This window comes from Balaenoptera musculus, chromosome 1 (assembly GCF_009873245.2).
Source record: "Balaenoptera musculus isolate JJ_BM4_2016_0621 chromosome 1, mBalMus1.pri.v3, whole genome shotgun sequence".
Lineage (NCBI taxonomy): Eukaryota > Metazoa > Chordata > Mammalia > Artiodactyla > Balaenopteridae > Balaenoptera > Balaenoptera musculus.
This window is the reverse complement of record NC_045785.1, coordinates 184,837,107-184,860,653: the sequence shown is the minus strand read 5'-3', so window position 1 is coordinate 184,860,653 and position 23,547 is coordinate 184,837,107. Positions and strand designations below refer to the sequence as shown.

General features: G+C 48.0%; 2 protein-coding genes across 5 annotated transcripts in view; both read left to right on the top strand.

Annotated features, from left to right (window-relative positions):
• KLHL12 (kelch like family member 12) overlaps window positions 1–12,153 on the top strand; it is a 28,889-nt gene extending 16,736 nt beyond the window's left edge. For all 4 annotated transcript variants that reach the window (XM_036847004.1, XM_036846974.1, XM_036846983.1 and 1 more), the window contains exons 6-12: window positions 413–527; window positions 7,632–7,738; window positions 8,533–8,728; window positions 9,163–9,321; window positions 9,633–9,731; window positions 10,430–10,616; window positions 10,758–12,153. In XM_036847004.1, coding sequence (XP_036702899.1) covers window positions 413–527; window positions 7,632–7,738; window positions 8,533–8,728; window positions 9,163–9,321; window positions 9,633–9,731; window positions 10,430–10,616; window positions 10,758–10,884 — 990 coding nt within the window. In that variant the 3' untranslated portion in view covers window positions 10,885–12,153. The remainder of the gene's footprint in view (window positions 1–412; window positions 528–7,631; window positions 7,739–8,532; window positions 8,729–9,162; window positions 9,322–9,632; window positions 9,732–10,429; window positions 10,617–10,757) is intronic.
• Window positions 12,154–14,495: 2,342 nt separating this feature from the next.
• Window positions 14,496–21,551, top strand: RABIF (RAB interacting factor). The gene is made up of 2 exons (XM_036826782.1): window positions 14,496–14,688; window positions 19,473–21,551. Exons 1-2 carry the CDS (start codon window positions 14,563–14,565, stop codon window positions 19,716–19,718), a joined length of 372 nt encoding a protein of 123 aa, XP_036682677.1. The 5' UTR covers window positions 14,496–14,562; the 3' UTR covers window positions 19,719–21,551.
• Window positions 21,552–23,547: the final 1,996 nt, after the last annotated feature.

Sequence of the window (23,547 nt, the reverse complement as noted above, 5' to 3'; positions counted from 1 at the left end):
ATTTGTAATGTGTAGGTGAGGCCTGGACGGGCGGCGCGTGTGCTCCTGCTTCTGGCCCAGCCCTGGTCTCTTTGGAAGTTAATTACAGACACAGCTTTGCAGTCGTTCGCATTAGAAAAGATGCCGGTGGTTAGTGTCACATCTCAGACTCTTTGTCTCCTGTTTGTAATTTCTTCCTTATAGTCCACTCACATACCCCTCACATACCTTTGAATCATGTAACATCTATTCAAAAAAATCTTTTTTTAATCATTCCGGAAACCCGCAGCATAATTATTACCAGCAGCCCTCCTGGAACCACAGGGCTTTGGAAACTGGTTTTCTGTGTTAAGAATTTAATTCTTTATATGTGCCATTTATGCTTTTATTAGATATGGTCCTGCAGCTCACTCTCCTACCTGCTGTATTTCAGCCTTTCATCCGCTGTAGTTTACAGTGCAGGGACCTCGTTGATGAAGCAAAGAAGTTTCACCTGCGGCCTGAGCTGCGCAGTCAGATGCAGGGACCCAGGACAAGGGCGCGTCTAGGTAAGCTGGCATCTTGTATTAATTGTGTCAACTTGTACAAGTCCCTTTACCACCCTGAGCTTTCTTTCCTTTAAACCAAGGATATCTTCCCTTCTATTTCACATGACTCTTTGGAGGATTACATGAGATAAAGTGTGTGAAAGTACTTCATAAATTGTCAAGTATTATGCAACATAAGTTGTCACTGTATTTCAGTATATTTGGAGCCTGTGAATTAGAAATATCTCAAATGCCATGCAGTGAGTAATTGGTCTGCTTCCCCCACCTCTGCCCTTCTCCACGTGAAGAGAAAAGAGGAAGGGGAAGTAGCAGCGTGGTGAACTGCAGAGGAGTCCAGGGTGGTCAGAGGCAATGGCATGCAGTGGTCAAGGGCCTGGACTCGAGCCAGACTGTGGGTTGGGTGCGGGTCCCCATTTACCACTTGCCGGGTGTTCGGCAGGAAACTCAGCCTCTCTGTGTCAGTTGCCTCATCTGTAAAATGGGGGTCATCATAGCTCCTCCCTTGAAGGTTGTCGTGAAGAGCAAGTGAAAGGCTGAGAAGGGCTCTCGGCACACGTGAGTGCTGTGCACGGAGGCTGCCATGTCAGCAGACAGACCTGGGTTCAGATCCCAGCCCAGCCAGTGACTGGCTGGTTGTGAGCCTGGGCAGGGTGTCCACTTGTCTGAGCCAACGCTTTCGCCTCTGAAATGAGGACGCTAATGTCTTATCACACTGGTTGTTGTGGAGGCCCAATGACATCACGCATGTAAGATGCCTGACATTGCAGCTGGCACGTAATCTGTGCTCAAATGTTACGTCACTTCCATTTCACTGTCCCAGGATCCTAGATACTGTGTGTGATAGCATTTCATAGGTTATAAATTACTCTGTGTATATGGGGTGGTATCTTGTTTTTATCACTTCCTATTTTTGCTCTTATCTGACTGTGGACTCATGTGTGCTAAGGTGTTAATTGATAATTAAGCCTTTCATTGATAGATTTAAGTAGAATGATGATTTATCTCATTTTTTAATGGCATAAGTAGTATATATCTGTAGAAGTTTTAGAAATACAGAGAAGCAAAAAATAAGTAAATGAGTCATCCATAATTCTACCACCCAGAGATACTACTTTTTGTTATTGTTGTTTTTAAAGGGATGCTGTTCTGTTAATTCCTGGGAGATGACAAAATGTGATCTGTATCGCTTGTTATATACAGAGATATGTAATCAACACAAGATAAATTGAAAAAATAGAAAAGGTAATTTTTAAAAAAGACTGAAGGACTAAGTGAAAAATCATGAAAATATTAGAAGAAATTATACGAAAATTATTTGTATAACTTCTGGGTAGGAGCCTTTTTTTTCTATTTTTCATTGTGGTAAAATATACATAACATAAAATTTACCATCTTCTCCATTTTAAGTTTACAGATCAGCAGTGTTAAATACATTCACACTGTTGTACAACCCGTGTCAGGAACTCTTCTCATCTTACAAAACTGAGATTCTGTATCCATGAGAGAGCAACCTCCCTTTCCTCTACTCCCCTTTTTAACTAAAACAGAAAAACCTAGAACTCTTCAAGGTTACTTGACTACATCAGTTTTTTGGGATTTTTTGGGTTTTTTAATTGATGGCAAAAGACGTAAAGTCAAAAGATGGGGACTGGGAGAAAATGTACTCAATGTGTATGACAAAAGGTTAACATTTCTACTGTAAAAAGAACCCATACGTATCAACAAGAAGAAGAGCAGTGACCCCACAGAAGGCGGCATGGGAGGCGCACAGGTAGCACACAGAGGCACACAGAGGAGGACGTGTGAGGGAACACCTTGTGCTTCAAAGATGCTCCACTAGGAGGTCTGGAGCCGCAGATTAGAACAAGGTAGTCACTAGAGTTTAAAATGGGCACACCCTGTGTGTCCCACCTCCGGGAATCTGTACTGTAGAAACAGTGTGTCAGTACAGAAATAAGCACATTTGAGGAAAGATATATGCATAAGAACGTTTACTAGAAATTGCTAATATCCAGAAAAAAATGAATACAACAATGCCAAGTAAAGGGGGGGATTAATGGTTGACTGAATTATAGCACAGCTGTACCATAGAATGTCACGAAACTGTTAAAAGCATTGAGTCAGATACACGTAAGATTAATTGTGTACACTGAGTGGGGGAAAAGAAGGAGGCAAAAACTCCTATATATGTGTGTTTGCCTGAGCATAAACAAACGATATGTACACAGGATAAACACTAACCTTTAATAAAGTGAGATTGCGGGGGGATATTAACTACTAATGTTTTGTTTATATACCTCCGTGTTATTACTATAAGCTTACAGAGAAAATAACAAATATATATTCTATAAGTACCAGGAGGGCCAGTGATGTAGTGGAAAGAATCTGGCACTAGGAGACAAGACATTTCACTTACTTTGATTTTTTACTCCCAGTTCTGTTAGTCTACTAACGTGCTGTTTGAACTTGGACAAGTCCTTCAGCTTCTCTGGATTACCATTTCTTCTTCGGCATATGAAAGGAGTTAAATTCAGCCACTAGAGTTCTTTCCAATACAGAAGATGTGTTTCTTTCTTGTAGAGCCAGAAGTGTCCCAGCCAGTACATAATTGCTTGTTAAACCGAACTAAGTCCAATGAAAATTTGTGTGAGCCACCAAACCCAGAAGGTTCTTTAGAGTGCATTTCCTGCTTTTCTTTGAACAGGCAGCAGAAAGCTCCTGCTTGCTCAGAGAACTTGCTTATTGTCCTGACCTTGAGGGATTAGAATATGATTCTACATGCCCTCATAGTTTTGAGGTCATTTTTTTTCCAAAGTTCTAGGAAGGAAATAATGAAACTGTACCCTACTAGCTTCTTAATTTAGCATCTCCACGTTAGTACCTTAGAAGTAAATTGTTCCAGCCATCCTATCCTCTGCCCGTCTCTATTCATAGAGGTTGCTAAGCCAGTTACCAGGATGATGGCTCTTTGCATACAGCGTAAGGAAATTAAATATACAGCTGAGGAAAAATAGCATGCCAAATAATGTGTGGGGATTTTGTTTTAACTATTAATCTTACCCATTACTCTCTCATAAAAGATGTAATAGAAATTGTAGTTCCTACTTTGTCACTGGCTTCTTTTCTGAGCACATGGAAATGTCGGTCCCTGAACCTGTTCTTAGCAGTCCTGCAACCTGTCTGCACTTTCCTCCAACAAAACACCCCAGCGCACACACGTTCCCCTCCTCCCCCCAAAAAAATAGTGACGTGGCACTGTCAGGAGGCCTCGATGTGAGTAATGTGCCTTTTCACACTGCTCTTATCAGGTGTTTTAGACACATTTTCCTCATCATAAAGATAAAAATCTAACTTGACAAGTGCCACATTCCTTGGCAGAGAACAAACAGACTTCCTTCTGGTCAGCCCTTTCCCTGGCTCTTTCTCACATTCGTAAGTCTGCTGGAGTAGTGGTCCCAGCTGAGGGTCCAAAGACAGTGAAACCCTAGGAGTTCCTCTGAGGGAGGAAAACTTTCTAGGCACAGAGCAATAGAAGAAGTTGCAAAAGAAAAGGCCAGTGTACTTGACTAAATAAAAATCATGTACAACATTGTAAGACAAATCAGGAAAATAAATCTGCTGCAGGCACAGCAAAAGGTTAAAGTCGTTTCCATGCAAAGAGCTCATAAAAATGCATGCAAGAAACAAACACTAGAGACTTGAGTGTACGGCTCACAGAAGGGGAGTCCTGCTAAATATAAGGGGCGAGCTTCAGCCAGAGTAGTTATAAAGTCTTAGCAGTGATAAGGCAAGAATTAAAACAATAAATACAATTTTTTGCCTACCAAAGTATCAAAGAATAAAAAAACAATACCAGTGCTACAGAGAGTAGAATGGATTGGCACCTTTAGAGTGTTGGTGGGAATGGAATTTGTTTCAACCTCAGTATTTTATAATATAGATCAAAAGATTTCTTTAAGGTTCACGTTCTTCACTAGGCAGCCCTCCCATTACTGTGTTAAGAAAATGACTGGGAAAAGTTTCATATTCAAGGATGTTTATCATAGCATTATATGTGATTATTTATAACCCCAAATCATGAACTCCTGAAATGCCTAAGAATATTAAAATCATGTATTAAAGGATTTTGTTAATATCTTGAGAAAATGAAATAAAAACAGGATGCACTACAATATGGTCCCATTTATGTTGTATAAATATTTAGAAACAAAACTGGAAGGAAATAATCTTATGTTTTGGTGTGTCTTTGTATTGTGGAATTATAGCTAAATTTTTTTCATAACACTTTCTTTTTAAGCTTTTTAACAGTGAAAATGTATTTTATATATTATATGTTTTATAATCACACGACATAAAATTCTTAAATCTTTTTAACCAAAGGGTGGGTAACGTGAGTGAGGATGGCAGTCATACTAGCCCTTGAGTTATTTTTTAAACTTTTTAAAAGAAAATCATTTTTGTGCTAGAAAAAGCTACACAGGCTAAACAGACATCAGAATTGACTAAAATTACGTGTTTTCAGCGTTAAGACACTGGCCCTCTCGTCCTTATCAAAAGCTCTGTTGGCACCGACATCAACTCTGGCCGCAGTGGGGAAGTTAACCACTTACACTCACGTGGCAGGCAGTTTTTTAAAACACAGGATCTTTCAGGGAAAGTAATGAAAAGAGGCCTTCCTGGCAGAGAGGTTCGGACACCCCAGCCTCTAGTGGTCTAGGAGCCCCAGGGTTCAGAGCCATAAATCGCTGAGCGACTCATGCTGACACCCTGTCCACGTTCCTCTGTGGATGCAGGGTTAGCAGGACGTTTACTGAGAAACGTGCAGCCAACGGGAGTGCTATTGGTCCTCCAGATTTTGAAATTAATGCTGAAAATCAATGGAGTTTTTTTTAACGTGCGAAGCGTAGAAAAGCCCCTTGGCTGTTGTGGGTGCTTTCGGGAGTCATCTCTGTCTCACCTCCTCTGCTCAAGTCAGAGGCGGGAGAAAGGGGCAGATGGCGGGGAGGTGCTGCCAGCGCAGGCCCTGGCCTCCCGCAGCCTGGAGGGATTCCAGAAAGAAAACCTGCATCGCACAAAAGGGCCCTTTGTTCACATGCTTCGTTTCCTAAAAGGAGGTGGCTGCTCACCTTGGAGAAGGGGCCACGTACTTTATTTGGCAAGTTCACAGACAGGCGCCCTCTCAGAGGGGGAGGCTGAAGTCCATGCTTTATGTGTGGGTTTAAGAAAAATTTCAAACAAGTATAAAAACAGAATAATATAAGCATTTCCCCCACACCTATTGTCCAGTTTCAACAATTATCAACTCGTAGCCTATGTATTTTGAAGCAAATCCCAGACAGGATAAAATTCCATCCATATATATTATGCTTTTGTGTGTATCTCTAAAAGATAAGAAACACACAACCCAGCATTTATCTTCATCAGATATCAAGTACACATACACACTTCCTCAGTTTTCCCGTAATTGATTTTTCTTTGTTTTTGACACTTCAGTTGCTCCAATCAGGATCCAGACAAGGCCCACACATTGCACTGAGTTCATAGCACTCTTTCGTCTCTTTTATTTTATTTTATTTTGAAACTTTATTTTTTTCCACATATGTTTTGTTGGGCTTTAATTTATTTATTTATTTTTGGCTGCGTTGGGTCTTTGTTGCTGCGCATGAGCTTTCTCTAGTTGCGGCGAGCCGGGGCTAGTCTTTGTTGCGGTGCGTGGACTTCTCATTGCAGTGGCTTCTCTTGTTGCGGAGCACGTGCCCTAGGCACGCAGGCTCAGTAGTTGTGGCGTGTGGGCTCAGTAGTTGTGGCTCGCAGGCTCTAGAGCGCAAGCTCAGTAGTTGTGGCGCACGGGCTTAGTTGCCCCGTGACATGTGGGATCTTCCTGGACCAGGGATTGAACCCGTGTCCCCTGCATTGATAGGCAGATTCTTAACCAGTGTGCCACCAGGAAGTCCTGTTTAGTCTCTTTTAATCCATAGGTTTTTCCCTCCTGCTTTGGTTTTCCTTTGTAATTTATTTGTTGAAGAAACCTGTAGAATTTCCCACAGTCTAGATTTTGTTGACTGCATCCAAGTAGTCTCATTTAACACATTCTTCTGTCCCCTATATTTCCTGTAAACTGGTGGTTAGACTAGACGCTTGATAAGATTCAAGATTCAGCCTCAATTTTTCGGCGAGAATACTCCATAAGTGATGGTGGCGTGCTTCCTGCTGAGTGTTATGAAGCGGTATGTGAGCTTTCCCCTGATGGTCATAGCAGCTGTGGATGTTTGTCACAGCCGTGACTTCATTAGGGGCTTGTCTGTATTTCTTGTCAGTTTAAAGGTACTACATTTGCTCTTTCAAGTCCAGGTCAACAAAATGCCCTCCTGGTGACTGAATTTCCCTAAATGCTCCAGCTAAGTGTTCTCTCCAGTAGAGCAATACACGGGGGATTTCCTCAAAAGAAATACTATCAGAATAATGTTATCCAAATAAGTCCTTAGGGGAAAGGGGACGATATAAAAGCTATCAAAATGTCTTGTTTGGGAAAATAGTAGAGAAAAAGACTCCCTTTAAAAGCCTAGTCTTAGATTACCTGGCAGTTTTGATGAATTAGCAGGGAATGTGGTCATATAGTTGGCTAATTTGGAAAAATTAAAGTCATGGAAAAGATTTTTTTAATCTATCATTTGGTTCCTAAGCCACAACTCTCAACTTTTGGGGGACAAGGTTAGGAGAGCATTCTTTGCCATCACAAAAAAACTCCCCTTTTGAGTTTTACGGGGTGAGAAGGGCAGAGAGCTCCTCCAGCCTCCAGCCTGCACTTGGAGCCTGTTGTGAAAGCAGCCAGAGTTGTCTAGATGGGTTGAAATGGTGTAGGGTGTGTTCAAGCTTGCCTTCCGGAGTTTTAATGTTGTCCAGAAATTTAAATTTCAGAGATTCAGGTTCTCAGGAAGAAATAATTTCCTATTAGGCAGGCTTATGAGGAATCTCCTATTTCAGATGGCTTCTCTGGGCTGCAGAGAACAAGGTATCCTAGCCCTGTTTCTCCTTCTCCTTCCCGGTGAGGAGTTACCCAGCAGCGATGGGGAAGTGAACTCTCTCCTTCTCCCTTGTCCTCAGGAGCCAACGAAGTGCTTCTGGTGGTCGGGGGCTTTGGAAGCCAGCAGTCTCCCATCGACGTGGTAGAGAAGTATGACCCCAAGACTCAGGAGTGGAGCTTTTTGCCAGTAAGTAGTGGTGGAACCAAGCCTGGGGAAAGAGCTTCAATGCAGTCCCTGACTCCAGATCATAGCTAATCCAGCCCTTAGAGTAGAAAGGCCTGGTAACAGCATCATGTTCCTCACAGCACTTAGTCACAGTAGTTAGTTATTGACTAATGAGACATCAGAAATATTAATGACCCTGTGTCAGGTCACACTCAGCTGGCTGCCACCATTCCCGCGCCTTCCCGAGCTGCCTGTGCAGCTCCCAGCGTGCTCCCCTCGTGCCCTGGTAACCTGAACACTGTGTTAAGCTGTGCTGCGCTGAACTGGCGTCCAGTGGAACTTGGAAGTTTGTATCTCTCTCCTTCAGTGTGTCTCTGTTTCAGTGCTGAATGAACAATAGTAATTCTGAGAAAACTTGGATATCTTTTGATCGTTTCTCGTAACTTTTCGGGTCTTTGGGTCCTGGCCCTTAGATAGCACTGTGGTAATAGCTTTCTACTTTATGGAAGGATGTCGGTCTTTAGCCCAGTGCCTTATGGAATAGAAAGGAATCGGATACTGGATAACAGAAGGACATTAGGTCCTTTGGAAGCCTTGGAAGGAGGCAAATGTACGGAAGGCTTTAATCTGTTAGAGCAACGCAAGAAGCAAGAGGTTTTCATCCAGACAGCAGATGAACCTCTGCTCAGAAGGCTGCACAGTGACAGGTGAAGAAGCAGAGGTGCATAGATAAAAACAGGACGGACAGCAGAAGGTGAGGCCTAAGTCTGGCGTGACTGAAATGACAGAGGGACCTCTTCTCTCCTGAATCCTAGAGCATCACTCGGAAGAGACGCTACGTAGCCTCAGTGTCCCTTCACGACCGGATCTACGTGATTGGCGGCTATGATGGCCGTTCCCGTCTCAGCTCAGTGGAGTGTCTAGACTACACAGCAGACGAAGATGGGGTCTGGTATTCTGTGGCCCCTATGAATGTCCGACGAGGTCTGGCTGGAGCCACCACCTTAGGAGGTAGGCTGGTGCACAGGGCAGTGTTTGCATTTTGGGGTGGCTGGATTGGGGTTCATACCTCTCTATGAAATGTGGAGGCTGCTGGTAAGATCAGATACGCCTTTCTGCTTTCGGAAATACTCATGGGTGTTTCAACGCTGACAACAGAGTTGGTAAATCAAGTTACAGTGTGCTGAGTGGGGAATTGGCACTAGTTGTATTTTTGCAAATTCCCATCTAGTCTTGGAATGTTTCTGAAGATTCCATCTTACCCCATTCTTTTTACATGTCTCGATTGTGCTGTCCTCTTTAAAAAGGACTTAATTGACTTATCCCTTAAAAAAACACTTGTTTTTGCCCCCAAACATTGGAAAGAGTTGTGGGAGATCTGTAGAGAAAAGAGTTATTAGAAGGCTCTCGTTCTCTAATAGCTGTGACTTGTTCATTCTGAGCAGATATGATCTATGTCTCTGGGGGCTTTGACGGAAGCAGGCGTCACACCAGTATGGAGCGGTATGACCCAAACATCGACCAGTGGAGCATGCTGGGAGACATGCAGACGGCCCGGGAAGGCGCCGGCCTCGTGGTGGCCAGCGGGGTCATCTACTGCCTAGGTGTGCGGGCTGGGACGCGGGGAGAACTGATGGGCGGCAGCCTCGGGGTGGGATCCTTTTTACCAGACTGACGTTCACAGACTTCCTTCCACTAAAACCCCGGTCTATCGCAGTATATTTTTCATTAACTGGGATTCTCCTTTTCATGGAAGCAGAAAACAGGGTACTGTCAGATTTCTTTTTGGATTATTGGAACCCTTGAGGGAGAACTGGAACTAAAAGACTTAGTTGAAACACTTGAGAAAGGCAGAATGGGAATGGGCATAAGGACTTACCATTCTTTCTGGAGTGGTCTCTGCTTTGTCTTTCAGGAGGATATGATGGCTTGAATATCTTAAATTCAGTTGAGAAATATGATCCCCATACAGGACACTGGACTAATGTCACACCGATGGCCACCAAGCGCTCTGGTAAGACCAGTCAGATCTGGGGGGGCAACAGACGGAGCTGTCCAAACCTTGTACGTGCGGTGAGGGTGCAGCCACAGGCCAGGCGTCGGACCAGGGCTGCAGCCCCGTCTTCACTGGAGACAGAGGGAGACGTGAGTCAGGTCCATTCTCCTCCAGCCTGTTGTCTCTAAATACAGTGAGACTAAAGGCAGCCTAAACTTTGACTAGGGTACAGTCTGAGGGCGAAGGCTTCCTGTCTTACTCGTTTCTTGCATCTGGGCCCCTCCCTGCATCCTAGCAGCCAGTCCTGCTCTGTGCACGTGGTGCGCACTGCCTGAGGGAATGTGCGTGTGCAGCGAAGGGGCTTCCTGAGCCCCCAGGCTGGGGTACAGGAAGGAGAGCACCCTTCCTCTGGGCTAGATGTGCTCCAGAGCCAGTCACAACCCCTTTCCTCCCTTTATTGCCTTCTTTTTTCCGCTTCCTTCTTTTCTCCTGATAAGGGTTGGGCTGTGAATTAACGAAGGTGAAGATGACAGCCAGTTCAAGAGGGTTTACAGGCGGGTAACCTGTGCTGGACTAGATTCTTCCAGGCCTGTCTGGCCCCGTCCCCATCCCTCGGCCATTCTGGAATTCAGCTAGCCGTCAGTGACAGTGTTTTGTTTCTAGAATTCAGATCCTGAGCTTAGCAGTATTCATTTGCTGTACCTTTTCTCCCCCAGGTGCGGGAGTAGCCCTGCTGAATGACCATATTTATGTGGTGGGGGGATTCGATGGTACAGCCCACCTTTCTTCTGTTGAAGCGTACAACATTCGCACCGATTCCTGGACAACGGTCACTAGCATGACCACCCCGCGATGCTACGTCGGGGCCACGGTGCTTCGGGGGAGACTTTATGCAATTGCAGGGTGAGGGTTAAACCAGTCATCCAGGGCGGTGTGATCCGAGCCGCATTTGGGGTGGCGATGGGGTTTGATTCGGGAGGGAGACGGCTCGTGTGGGAGGGGGCCGTGTGGCTGCAGAGCTCAGTCCCGACTCTTCCCCCTCAGCTACGACGGGAACTCCCTGCTGAGCAGCATCGAGTGCTACGACCCCATCATCGACAGCTGGGAGGTCGTGACCTCCATGGGAACCCAGCGCTGCGACGCTGGCGTGTGTGTTCTCCGCGAGAAGTGACCGGTCCCAGAGACAGTTTGCAGGGAACCAAGGATCCTTTCCAGAATGTCTGTTTCTCACTGTGTGCACAGGGTGATTACAGGCACCAGTGCCGCGATGATTGTGCTTATTTGACGCCCCTCGCGCTGGTGGTTGTCCCGGAGGAGGGTGGGCAGCCGACCCTCAAGGGAGGAGACTGCACACTGAGTGGGTGTGAGAGGCCAGACCACCTCTCCTCCCGGCCGCGGGGGCGCTTTCTCCTCATTTCTGACTCAGCGTGCGCTTGGGAGAATATACATTTAAGTTGTGCCTCGCGTGTTGCAGAGAATTAAGGTGAGTATGAGCGCCGGGGTGTGGACAGTATCCAGCCTCGATGATTGGAAGGATACCAGCTCTTGTTTTACAACAATAAATAGCTTTCCTAGTCTACAGGTAGCAGGGGCAACACAGTTCCGTTCTGGAGGAAAACAGAGGGAAGAGCCCTGTCAAAACTTCGGGGGCCTGGGGAGAGGGGGACAGGGTTGGCGTCAGAGCTGGGTGTAGAGTGTGGGAAGGGAGCTGGACGTGGTGGAATGTGAGTGAACCTGCAACAGCTGGAAGGCTGAGGAGGGAGTGTTATTTGAGGGTCTTTCCGTGGCCCCCTGGTATTTCTGGGCCCTGGGGACTGAGAGAGTAACAGAGCCAGCACATGTTAGGTGAGCAGAGGTGGAGGAGAAGTGGGCCTTCAGTGGGCCAGGGATAAACCAGAAGTTCCTGTGACTTCACAGTAGTCCTCCCTGCCGTGACTCATCTATATGGGGAAGGTCTTCCTCTGTTGAATCAAATACTACTCACTCCACTGTTAGGCGTCCATACTGTTTAGAGGGGGCGGGGGAGGGGCGGGGATGGCAGCCGCCTAGAAGTTCAGCTGCCTGATTACTCCCTCATTCTTTTAAGGGCATACTTCTGCTAAGGTGTGGTTTTTACTGCTGTGTTTTGTACATGTAGTTCTTTGCTATTAGAACGCCCCTTCCCTGTCTTTAAAGTGGATTTTATTCATCCCAGGACAGAATAATCAACGAGAACTAAAATCCTTTTGTTAGTTTCGGTACCCGCTGTCCCTCCAAGGCTCCCCTGTGCCGTGCAGTGACATTCCTGCTCTGTGGGTATTGGGAGTGTGGGGACGTGATCACCTAAAGAAGGATGCATTTTCTCTTTGCTCTGAAATTCCTTTTATTCCTCTTTCCCTGAGTTGTACTGACCTCAAGTTCATTTTGTTTGTATTTTTTTTAAGAAAATATTGAAAATCAATGGTCTCAAGTGCCTGTCTTGCAGACATTTTGGGGGACCAGGCATAGGGATCAGCTGCAGGTCCTGTCTCTTCAGCCCGTTCACCTGTGTGTTTGCCAGCTAGCTCTGCTGTGTCTCTGTTAGACAGGTAAGAGATCTCTGGAGACTCCCATCAATACAAGGTTATCTGAATTGCATATTCACGGACTCTCACAGTTGGACTTTACTTAGAAACCACAGGGGATAAAGAAGAGGCAATCTTGGGCTCGTTTTGTAACCACTTGAATTTTAGGGTTTTAGTCGCCCCAGTCCTTTTTCCATTTGCCTCGATTTGTGCCACAAACAGCTGTTTGTGATACAAACAGCTATGTGGAAGGCTTGCAAAACTGCAAAACTCTTGATACTCCCAGAGCAAAGGGAAGGGGGAGCCAAAGAGGTTCAGGAAAGAGGCCTGCCAGCCTTTCTCTAGCAGATGGATTGTGCCTGCTGATTAAACCAAACTGTGAAACATGTGCCTCGTTCTCTTGGGAAGAGACCAGGGGAGGCAGAAGAGGGGACGGGGGTGAAGGACCCATGCCTGTTGGCTCTGGGCTGTCTTCATGGCTGACTTCTGAGTTTCAGACCAAATTCCCAAATAGTTCTTAGATGGCAGCCACAGCTGAATAGCCCCCTCCATCCCTTTCCACTCTTCCCCCAATCTTCTGTGCTTTCCCCTGCCCATGGACCTACACACAGCTACCCCTTATTTGGTGGTTCCTCCTGTTTTTCTAGCTCCCATAACTGGCAGGCAGCCACTAAGTTATGCAACCTCTGAAAGCTACCTTCATCTTGTGTCACCTGTCACCTCCACCACAATACAGACATCCGATTAGTTTTTAGGTTGTACACGAGTTTACTTTAATTGTTCCAAATCCATTCCTGTATTTTTTTTTCCCTCTGCTACCACATAGTTCAGACTTTATCTTTTGCCCAGACTCATGGAGCATAGTCTCCTGATATCCTTACCTCTACTCTTCTCTTGCTTTCCAGTCTAGCCCCTCCCTTTCGTCATCAGTTATCTTTCTAAAGCACGGACAGGGCCATTACAATACCGAACATACAGCACGTTTTCAGTAAATACCAAAGTTATTTCTGGCCTAAAATTCCATAGATTCTCATTGTCCATGTTATAAAGTTTGAATTCCTTAGCATGACGTTAGACCCATGGTGATCTGGACTCACTGCACCTTTCTGATTTTGTCTCCTCTACCACCCTCACTTCCCCCAGGTATAATGTGCTTCATCCACAGTGGTCTTAACCATTCCTAAATTTGTTCTCACCCTTGTGGATATATTATACTGTTCCTTCTATCTGAAATAATCTTGCTCTCCCGGCAAAATCCTAGTCACCTTTTAATGCCCAATTCAAGTGTCACCTAGGTAAAACCTTTTCTGACTCCCCATATGGAATTACTCCTGATCCGTGCTTCCATTTACTTTGTTCCCTGGATTGTCTTTATCACACGTCCTTGGGTTTGGGTCTGTCTGCCTGTTTAAACTGTGTTCTCCAGTACAAAGTGCCTATCGTCATAGTATCCTCAGGGTGTAGCATATTCTGTAATTGCTCAGCAAATGTTGAATTAATGAAGGACAAAGAGGAAGAAGTAAAACGTGCCGCCGACGGGGTGGGGGGGTGGGTAGATGAGACGCTTCTCAGGTGGCTTGGCTCCCCTTCGTATCTGCCTCCCCTGCCATCTCAGGAGGGCCGCGCCTGCCGCACTACAACTAGTAAGCTAGACATCTGAAGACGAACCGGTGAGAGTGAGATACAGTGTAACGTCCCAGCAGTGGCGCTAGGGCCATGCCTGGACCCGTGGGCCCTGGAACGTAGCCTTTCCGACTTTTACCGCCTCACTGCGCTACGACCGACCCATAGGGAGACTGGGACTCGAGACGTTTCTGGAAGCGCGTCAACACCGGGTCTTGCCACGTAGTTAGTGGTCAGTATGATTAGAACAGAGAGCAGCAACTGAAGCTTCCAGGCGCCTGTCTCCGCCCACAAGGCAGGTGTCCCTGTAGGTCGCGTCCCCTGTGAGCCACTGCGGCTGAGATTTGCTGATGGGGGGGTCCGACCCCAGGACGTCCCCGTCGTTCACGGGACTAAACGCACACCTGGACTGGCCCAGGTTTCACTCAGTGTAAGGGAAGGCCAGCGCCCAGGTGAGCCTGGACAGAAGCTCTGTCACGTCCCAGGAGGAACCTGTCACAAAGCCACGCCAACACCCGGCCGCCTGTGCGGCGGCGACCGGCAGCGCCTGCGCAGTGGCGTCCAGGGCCGGGAAGCGGCGCCTGCGCTGAAGGAGCGCCGTCGGCGCCGCCGAGACCGCGCCTGCGCAGTGCGAAGAGGTCGCCCTGAGACGCGTGTCGCCGCCAAGGGCCGGGGTGGAGGCCATGGAGCCCGCGGCGCCGCCGAGCGAGCTCGTGTCGGCTGAGGGCCGGAACCGGAAGGCAGTGCTGTGCCAGCGCTGTGGCTCCCGCGTGCTGCAGCCGGGCACGGCGCTCTTCTCCCGCCGGCAGGTGAGGGGACGCGGCGGGGGGGTGGGGGGCGGCGACACCGGGTCCCGTTCGGCTTGGACCCGGACACTGGTGCCCCGGGGCCGCGCTTGCCGACCGCGGGGTCCCGACGCCGGGCCGCTGCAGACCGACTTTCTAGGGAGCCTGAGCGTTACTTCCTCAGGCTCAGGTGTCAGTGCCCGTCGTCCCGCTGTCACGTTCCACAGCCTCCTTCCCACTGCGCCGCCACGCCCCACCCCGGGAGTGGGCGCGGGGTCCCGGGGAGGAGTGGGCGGGGAAACTGGGGGGCGGTTCGTAGGGACTGGGCGGGTGGGCACGGGAGGGAGGGACGGGACGCGGGGGCCGTCCTGGGGGCGAGGCCCGAACCCGCAGAGCGCTCGCTCGCTCCCGGGTCTGTGATCCCCGCCGACGTCGTGAATCCCTAGGAGTGTCGTTCACACCGCTGCACAGATCCCGTGTCTCACGTCCCGTGTCCCGCGCCCGCTGCCCCGAGACTGTGCGTGAGGGAGGACACAGACATTGGGATTTAAGTAAATGAGGGAGTGAAGTTCTCAGTCCCTGAGACTAAGGGTTAGAGCAGGCGGAGCGGATCCGTGTGTCGCAGGCGCCATCGATCACCTGACGTGTTCTTTTTTTTAAGTCCTGTGAACGGTTTCTTTATAAAATGTTCAGACCCCCGACTCGGTCCTTTGTGAAATCTCACCTGCAGTCTGGGGCAGAGGAAATTACAGTCACAGAGGAAAGAAACACCAAAGAGCTTGAGAATGTAGGGAAAGGGTGATGAGTTAGAGAAGGGAATAGTTGCTTTGTTACCTTTTGAGGGAGAGGGCAGTTGGGGCAGGAGAGCGGGGTGGAAGATGAGCTGGTGGGAGAGAAAGGATAGAGCACTGTTTGGATGAGAATGCGAGCAAACCGAGACATTATTCTCAAACTAAGCATGCACCTAACATAGGACCCAGCAAGTGTTCTCCGGGCCTTTATCCCTGGCGGGATGAAAACATGTTCACACAAAACCTGTGCACGAGTGTTCACTGCACCTTTCTTCCCAAGAGCTGAAAACCAGAAACAGCCCAGCGGGCCTTCTGCTGGTGAATGATGCCACACCACGGGCACCACAACTTGGATGAGGATGAGTCTCCAGGGAGTTACGCTGAGTGAAGAAAGCTGGTCCCAAAAGATTACTATTGTATCATTCCATTTATATGACATTTTTGAATTTTAGAAATGGTCAACAGATTAGTGATTGCCAGGGTTTAGGAAGCGGGGGCGGGTCAGGGGTGTTGGCAAGTGTGGTTATAAAAGGGTAGATGGATGGTGGTGATGGTTGCACAATAATGTGAATGTACTTAATGGCATCAAATTGCCCACTTAAAAATTATTTAAATGGTACAGTTTATGTTATGTATAGTTTATCACAGTAAAAAATCAGGAATCAAAATGGAACATGCCTCAGGTGTGTTAGGCAGTGTTGTTCTAGTTATTGCTGCATAACAAAATCACCCCAGACAGTGACTTAAAACATTAACGTTTATTTTGCTCACAAATTTGGGGGTTGGCGGGGCCCAGCTACAGCTCGGCAGTTCTCATTCATGGTCTTTCACGGGGCAGCGGTTAGAGGGCTCATCTCAGAAGCTTGCTCACTCCCGTGTCTGCCTGTGGACTGAGAGGATTCAGGCACCTGGAACAGGCTGTGATGGGCTGCTCCTCCCGGTATCTGCCACGAGGCCTCAGGGCAGCCATGGTTCTTACAGGGTCACCAGGGCTCCCAGAGCAACTGTTCCAAGAGCAACCTGCAAAAGTGGCCCAGCCTTCCCTAACCTAGCCTGTCACTCCCACCTTGGCCTGCCCAGGCTCAAGGGGAGAGGCACAGTCTCCACATCTTGGAAAGGTTGTCAAAGAATTCGTGGACATTTGTGTGGTTCTAAAACCACCACAAGGGACTTACCTGGTGGCGCAGTGGTTAAGAATCCACCTGCCAATGCAGGAGACACAGGTTTGACCCCTGGTCCAGGAAGATCCCACGTGCCGCGGAGCAACTAAGCCCGTGCACCACAACTACTGAGCCTGCGCTCTAGAGCCCGTGAGCCACAAGTACTGAGCCCTCACACTGCAACTACTAAAGCCCGTGCACGTAGAGCCCGTGCTCCACAACAAGAGAAGCCACTGCAATGAGAAGCCCGCACACCGCAACGAAGAGTAGCCCCCACTCACTGCAACTAGAGAAAACCACGCGCGGCAATGAAGACCCAACGCAGCCATAAATAAATAAATAAATATATATATATATATCACGGGTTCTTTCCCCATGTCAGTATCTTTAAAAAAATAATAATAAAAAATAATAAAACCACCACAAGTACTCACTGAAGGGGGAAAAATTACAAAAAAGGTTAACAGAAGTTTACTTTGTACTGTAACAGTTTTTATTCTCATCTATAGTGCAGCATGCTTGCCAAGTTCTCTATAATGAGAATGTATTTTTACGAAGAGAAAGAACATATTTTATTTTTTAAAGGGTACTGTTAATGGTTCTTGAAGAAAGCAAAAGAGGTTTCACCGAGACATCAGCAGAATCTCAGAGTCGTGGTGTTCGATGCGTCTCGGAAACCTGTCCAGGGTCAGGGGTGCTGGCCGGGGCCCTGGCCGCATAGTTAACCCACTCGTCAGGGATCTGGCGACTTTGGCCCCCTAACAACCGAGTTGGCCACCTCAAATTAGGTATTAATTTCTGGATTTCCACCCCAGTAGTCTATCCAGAAAGCCTCATTGTGTCCCACGTGTTACATCCCACAGCGTGACCCTAGTGTTGTCCTCTACTTTGTTGAGATCCAGGCACAGATACACAGGCAAGTGCACATTCATGGGTCTGACTTAACAGGATTTCAGTAAAAATGGGAATGTTGAGGAAGAGAGGGAACAAGACCCAGTGTGACTGACCCCTTGAATGGATGGCTAGTAGTAGTATTGCCCTTTAGTCACTAATCAAATGGGAGACAGCAGAGGTGGCCTTACGCACTGCGAACGGGGACAATGTGAGGGAGACTCGTGCTCCTTTGCTAGACATGTCCCGAGGGCTAATGCTTATGTAGTCTTCGATTTTCTCCCCTCACATTTCACTCCTCTTGCATTTAGTTAAGATGTGATTTCACACCGACAATATAGGAGGTAGGCTGGAAATGTACCTAGGGACGTTTAGGCCCACAGAAAATAACTCTTAGGACTGGAATTCAGGTTTTCTGGTTCCTGAATTTTGATTCCTACCTCTCTTTGCCTCTGCCTGTTCCCATTTTCACTCAGGGTAAAACAAAGCGTTAGGGACTCATTTAACCATCAGATGAGGCAAAAAGAGTGGCTGGAATGACAATATAACAGGAAGAAGGACTATCATATTTTGTGATGTCCTCAGATGAAGTCTCAGGTGACACAGCAAAGGGAAATGCACAGATGTGTTTTAACAAGCCGAGTGCTTGGGGGACAGGGAGGGGGAATGTTCTGGATCAGAGCTCCCTCCTGCCTGCCAGGGATACCCTACCAGCGTCAGCAGGCCTGGAGTTCAGAAGTGCAGGCTCCAGGGTATTTCACACCTTGGCAGCTCTTGTGGACTTCCTGACATTCTCATCCCCACCAGAGCGTTTACCTGTTTTGGATTGATGTCAGTCTAATTTTTAAAAAACTTCTTAAATTGTTTGCTTTTGTCCTGATTGCCAATGCCAGGCTAGCACACTAAGGCCATCCTATTTTATTAGAGTTTGGGGGTGCGTTAGAAGTGAATCATGGGGTGGGAAATACTCCGTGCATTGGCGGCAGCCGTAGTGAGGAGCAGGGAAGGAGCTTGGCTGACGTGTTCTGCAGTCGGGGGCAGCTGAGGCGTCAGCTGACCATGTGGAAGAAGTCTAAGGGATTGCGTGCGTGCGTGCGTGTGTGCGCGTGCTTTCTCCTCATGAATGGGAGGTGCAAGGGTCCTAGAGATAATATTCCAAATTCTAGAGCTAGATTTTCCTTCTTAATGTTCCTTTTATGAGATAAACCCAGTATCTTCGTAACAACAGTGATGGAATAGCGTGAAGCCAGACATCCTGTGTTTACTCTTGTCCCAAATGTTGGCGTTCTGCTCTGTGTCACTTGCCGTTCCAGGCACTGGGGATGTGGTAATGAACAGGAAAAGTGAGCTGGTGGAGGGAGCCCCTGCTAGATGACTGAGGCAGTGAACTGATAAGATGATTTCAGAAACGGTGAGTAAGAAGTGGCGCAGCATAAGGAAGCTTCGGGGGTGATGCACATGCTCGTCATCGTGATCATGGTAAAGCCTCGTTGGCGTGCAGTATACGTGTGCCAGAATGTGTCGGATTGTCCGCTTCGGATCTGTGCAGTGTGCGTCAGTTATGCCTCAGTTGAGCCACTTTAAAAAACACAAACGCAGTGGGCAGCATGGGAAGCTCGTCCAGCTTGTCCGGTTGGGGGAGACCCTGAGGAGGCCATGTGTGAGCCGAGTGTCGGGGAGGAGCTGGCCCTGCAAGGTCCGGGGGCGGAGCAGACTGGCCCCATTAGGAGTCGGGGAGGAGGAGCCCGAGGAGGGGGAGAGGAGGAGCAGGCCGGCCCTGTGGGCGCAGGGCGGTCCCGGTTACCACGGCAACCAGGCAGCGCCTCTCCGCCTTCTCCGGAGAGGCTGGCGTGGACGGGGGTGGCGGGCGCATCCTGGCCTGGGGCTTACTGCCGGGCGCCTGGACTGTGGGAGCTTCGGGGGCCGTGCGGAGTGAGCAGGGCTCTGCTGTGTTCTCTCCACGCAGCTCTGCCTCCCGCCCATGAGGAAGAAGCCGGCGCTGGCCGACGGCGGCAGTCCTGAGGGCGACCTTCTGCAGGAGCACTGGCTGGTGGAGGACATGTTCACTTTCGAGAACGTGGGCTTCACCAAGGACGTGGGCAACATCAAGTTCCTGGTCTGCGCAGACTGCGAGATCGGCCCCATCGGCTGGCACTGCCTGGACGACAAGAACAGTTTCTATGTGGCCTTGGAACGGGTTTCCCATGAGTGAGGGGAGGGGACTCAGCTCCACCCCCACTATAAAAGCTACTCCCCACAAGGACGGCCGAGTCGCCTTGTCTGCACTAACGTCAGTCACGAGTGTCAGCCCGCCCCGTCCAGCACGCGTCCACGTGCTTCCTCACGGCCTCAGCGCCGGCCTCCTGCTTAGTTCACATGCATTACCGCCTTTCCTCAGCTCCCTTTGCCCCCGGGTTTAGGACACGGGGTGCTTCCACAGATCTGCTCCCCTCCCGGCCTCCTGCTCTCCTGAACCCTGGGGCTCCCTGTTCCTTACCCTCAGAGAGCGGTTATGCAACCTTTTAGCCATGATGACACGTGACAGATGGTGCTCATGATGGTGCTGACGGTTGAAACCCGCCTTTTTCTCATTCAGGAAAGTGCACGAACATCTGTGTGGCTAACTTTACAGTAATTTATTCTTTCTAAAAGTAAAGCATTTCCAAACTGCAGTATTTAAACCACTAATCAGAAATACATTCCTTTGGACATGCCTCTAAGACCACGTTTGGGGGCCTCTCCTCTAGGCTGACAGTGACTTTATTGTCAAGGTGGGTGTGGCCACTCTTCCCTTCAAATCTTGATGTAGTTTTTCTTTGTATTAGCTCCGCACTGCTATATATAGCCTGTAAGCTGAAAGTCAGATTTCCAACCCCATCTGTCAGCTACCCCAAGGAAAACTCAGCCCTGGCTGTGTTCCCAAGATCTCCTGGAGTCAGCGGAGAGTGTGGGACGTAGGGGGCGGGCCTTTGCCACATCATACGTGAGTTCATTGGTTTGTCTTACCTGGACTCATAACTCTCATATAACTCTCTCTTTGCTCCTAGCACAGACTTCTTAAGTGGATGGTGTCGTCATTACTGTATGCACTGGGCGTGGTCCTCACAGATTTCTTATTCAGTTGGAATCTCTAGACTAACCCAGAATACAGACTTTCCATCCAGATGCCGCTCTTTGTAGCTGTGGGGTTGCTCTGACAGTTTGATGTTCAGTACGATTCTCAGTTCTGTCATTTCTCTTCTGAAACGACTCACCATCTCAGAAGGAATCTGTGAGACCAGGTTCCAGGTATCCTCCCATCTTCCGTGCCTCTAAGGCTCAGGAGACCTAGAATGGAAATGAGGACTAAGTGGAGACCTTACAGACATTCCTTCGGACCTGTTTTCCAGTTGCTTCCTCCCTCCTTCTCCCCAGAACGTGGTCTAAGGGCCCCCCAACTAAAGTGCGGGCCTTGGGCACAGTTCTGCCACCAACCTCCTCCCCTAGAAAGGTGGCTTCCGTCCCCGGCCGTAGCCTCACAAGCTCTGGTAGAAAGTGAGAGAACGGTTTTCTAGACGGATGGTCAGACGTCCATGATTATGGCATTTGCAGAAAACCTGTGAGAATATCCACTCAGGTCAGAAGGCACAAAACCACGTAGATGCCTCTGGGGACATGTGGCCCCTCATATCATGAGCCAAAACCTGGGCAAAGCGTTTTTTAAATTAGACTTTGACTTTTCTTTTTTAATCACAGAAATAGTACACATTCATCGCAGATAAATACAAAAGTAGGTATATGGGGATATGTGTATATGTATAGCTGATTCACTTTGTTGTAGGGCAGAAACTAACACACCATTGTAAAGCAATTATACTCCAATAAAGATGTTAAAAAAAAAGTAGGTATAAAAATGTTTTTAATCATTCATATTTTCACCATGCAGAGATTGCAGACGGTAATGCGGTGTATGTTCTTCTCAGTGTTTTTCTATATGTACTGTATAAATAAACGTAGGGTTTTTAAAACAAATATGAGATCATGTAGTACTCTCATAACTTGCTTTTTCCATTTAACAAAATACTTCCCACATAGGTGATGTCCATCTCCGCCGTTGTATTTCTGTACTGTAATTTATTTTACAGTCCACTGTTAGATTGTCTCCAGCCTCTCCTAAACCATGTGATATAAGGTGCAACCTCGTAGCTGAATCTGTCCAGGCTTTTGTACTGTTTCCCCGACTGCGTCAGCAGCAGCGGACTTGCAGGGTGTGTGCGTCTTCACGGCTCTGCTGACTGACGCACACACCTCGGAACAGCTGTGCGGCTTTACCCTCCTCCCCAGCAGTTCCTAACACTGGGTATTTATTATCTTAAATGAATATGTTGCTACTTTCATAGGAAAAATAGTGTCTCATTGTTTTAATTTGCATTTATTTTATTTCTAATGAAATTTTTATATATTTACTGGTCATTTGTGTTTCGTTTCTTGAGATTTCCCAAACTTTGTTCCTCCAATAGCCAAAATATCGAGTTATTCTGCCTTTTCAGCTTGATTTGAAAGAAATAAAGGCATTTAAACAGTGACAATTAGATTCTTGCACGTCCTTGGGAAGAATGTATAATTGGAAACAGAGAGGAGGGCTGAAACCTGCGCCTTAGGATTTACCCTGGGGTCTGTCAGCTGACGAATCAGCCCCTCGGTGTCTGTCGTGGAATGAGGGTCGTCTCCCTGCCCCCCACACATGGTGGGCTCTGGGGAAACCCTTGCGAGTCAGGTTGCTGTGTGCGCTGGGGCACGAGGGGGAGCCCACGACCGCGGCTGTGAGTATCGAGGCTGCAGCTGCAGTGGGGGAGCAGTTGATTTTTCCAGGGCCTTCCTGTTTTGACACAGAATTAAAGATGGATAGCGGTGTACTGACACTTTACTGCTGTCAGCGCACTGTATGAAGCTCCTCAGTAACTCCGCCGTGTGACTATGAGGACTTGTGCTCCCAGTACTGGTGGACTGACCATCCCAGTGAGGGCAGCTCCAAAGGCTGGATACATACTTTAAAAGTCCGTAGGCATCAGGGCGCTAACACGAGTTTGGAGAATTACTGGATCGGGACCACGGAGAAGATGGAGGCCCCGGGCGGTGGGCTTAGTGTGATGGACGCTCTCCTCCTGGGGGCGTTTCCCAACTTAGAGGAGGCAGCTCGGAGGGTGATGGGTGGTCCTGATGGCCTCGCAGAAGGCAGGGACAGGGCCTGTCACAGGGTGTGGACCAGGCGGCCGGCCCTCACTTCGGGTTGGGGCCCTCGGTCCTTTGCCCCCGGAAGCAGGGCGAAGCAGGGTGGGGAGTAGAAAGTTTCTAAGACGGATTGCAGCACAGCCTCAAAATCTCAGCCCTTGACATTGGATTAAGGTGATCCCAAGTGGTCGTTGCCCCAGGCCTTTGGCATGAGCAAACAAAAACCCTCTCTAGAGGAAAATGTCACCATCCGAAACTTCAAATTCTTTCTGCAAACTATTTTGCTACTACAATATCCTGAATATAATAAAATGTAACCAAGCATATGAGACAAGATGATAAAACCAGTAAAACAAAAGACCGTGGGAACAGGCCCACTGAGGCTGCGGAAACAGGAGCTTTCAGATGTAGACGGTAAAATAACTGCTTACTCTGTAAAGGAGACACCAGACATGTGAGAAAAAAAAAAATGAATCCTAGAATCTAAAAAAATCCAAAACCAAAAGTGAGAATTCACTGGAAGGTTTTAATAGAAGATTAGACACAGCTGGAGAGAGAACTAGGAAACTGGGAGCTGGCAGTAGATTTGCAAGCCCGCAACGCAAAACCTCATACAGCGTTACTGAGAGAAGTTAAAGGAAAACAAGCAAATTCACGGGGCCAGAAAACCACAGCCCAGATCCATTCAAGCTGACATCTGATTTATTGAGATTCAGGAGCCTGTGAGTTAAGGATGGTTTTTGCCTACATAAAATTCTCAGTTTTGCCTCTTAGCCCACAAAGCCTAAAATATTTATCTGGTCCTTAAAGAAAAATTTTGCCAACTCATG

Bases quoted from the DNA above. Each gene is read 5' to 3' on its own strand.
- RABIF (XM_036826782.1), top strand. From the start codon at position 14,563: ATGGAGCCCGCGGCGCCGCCGAGCGAGCTCGTGTCGGCTGAGGGCCGG. The intron at 14,689-19,472 runs GTGAGGGGACGC...CTCTCCACGCAG, and splicing joins CGCTCTTCTCCCGCCGGCAG to CTCTGCCTCCCGCCCATGAG.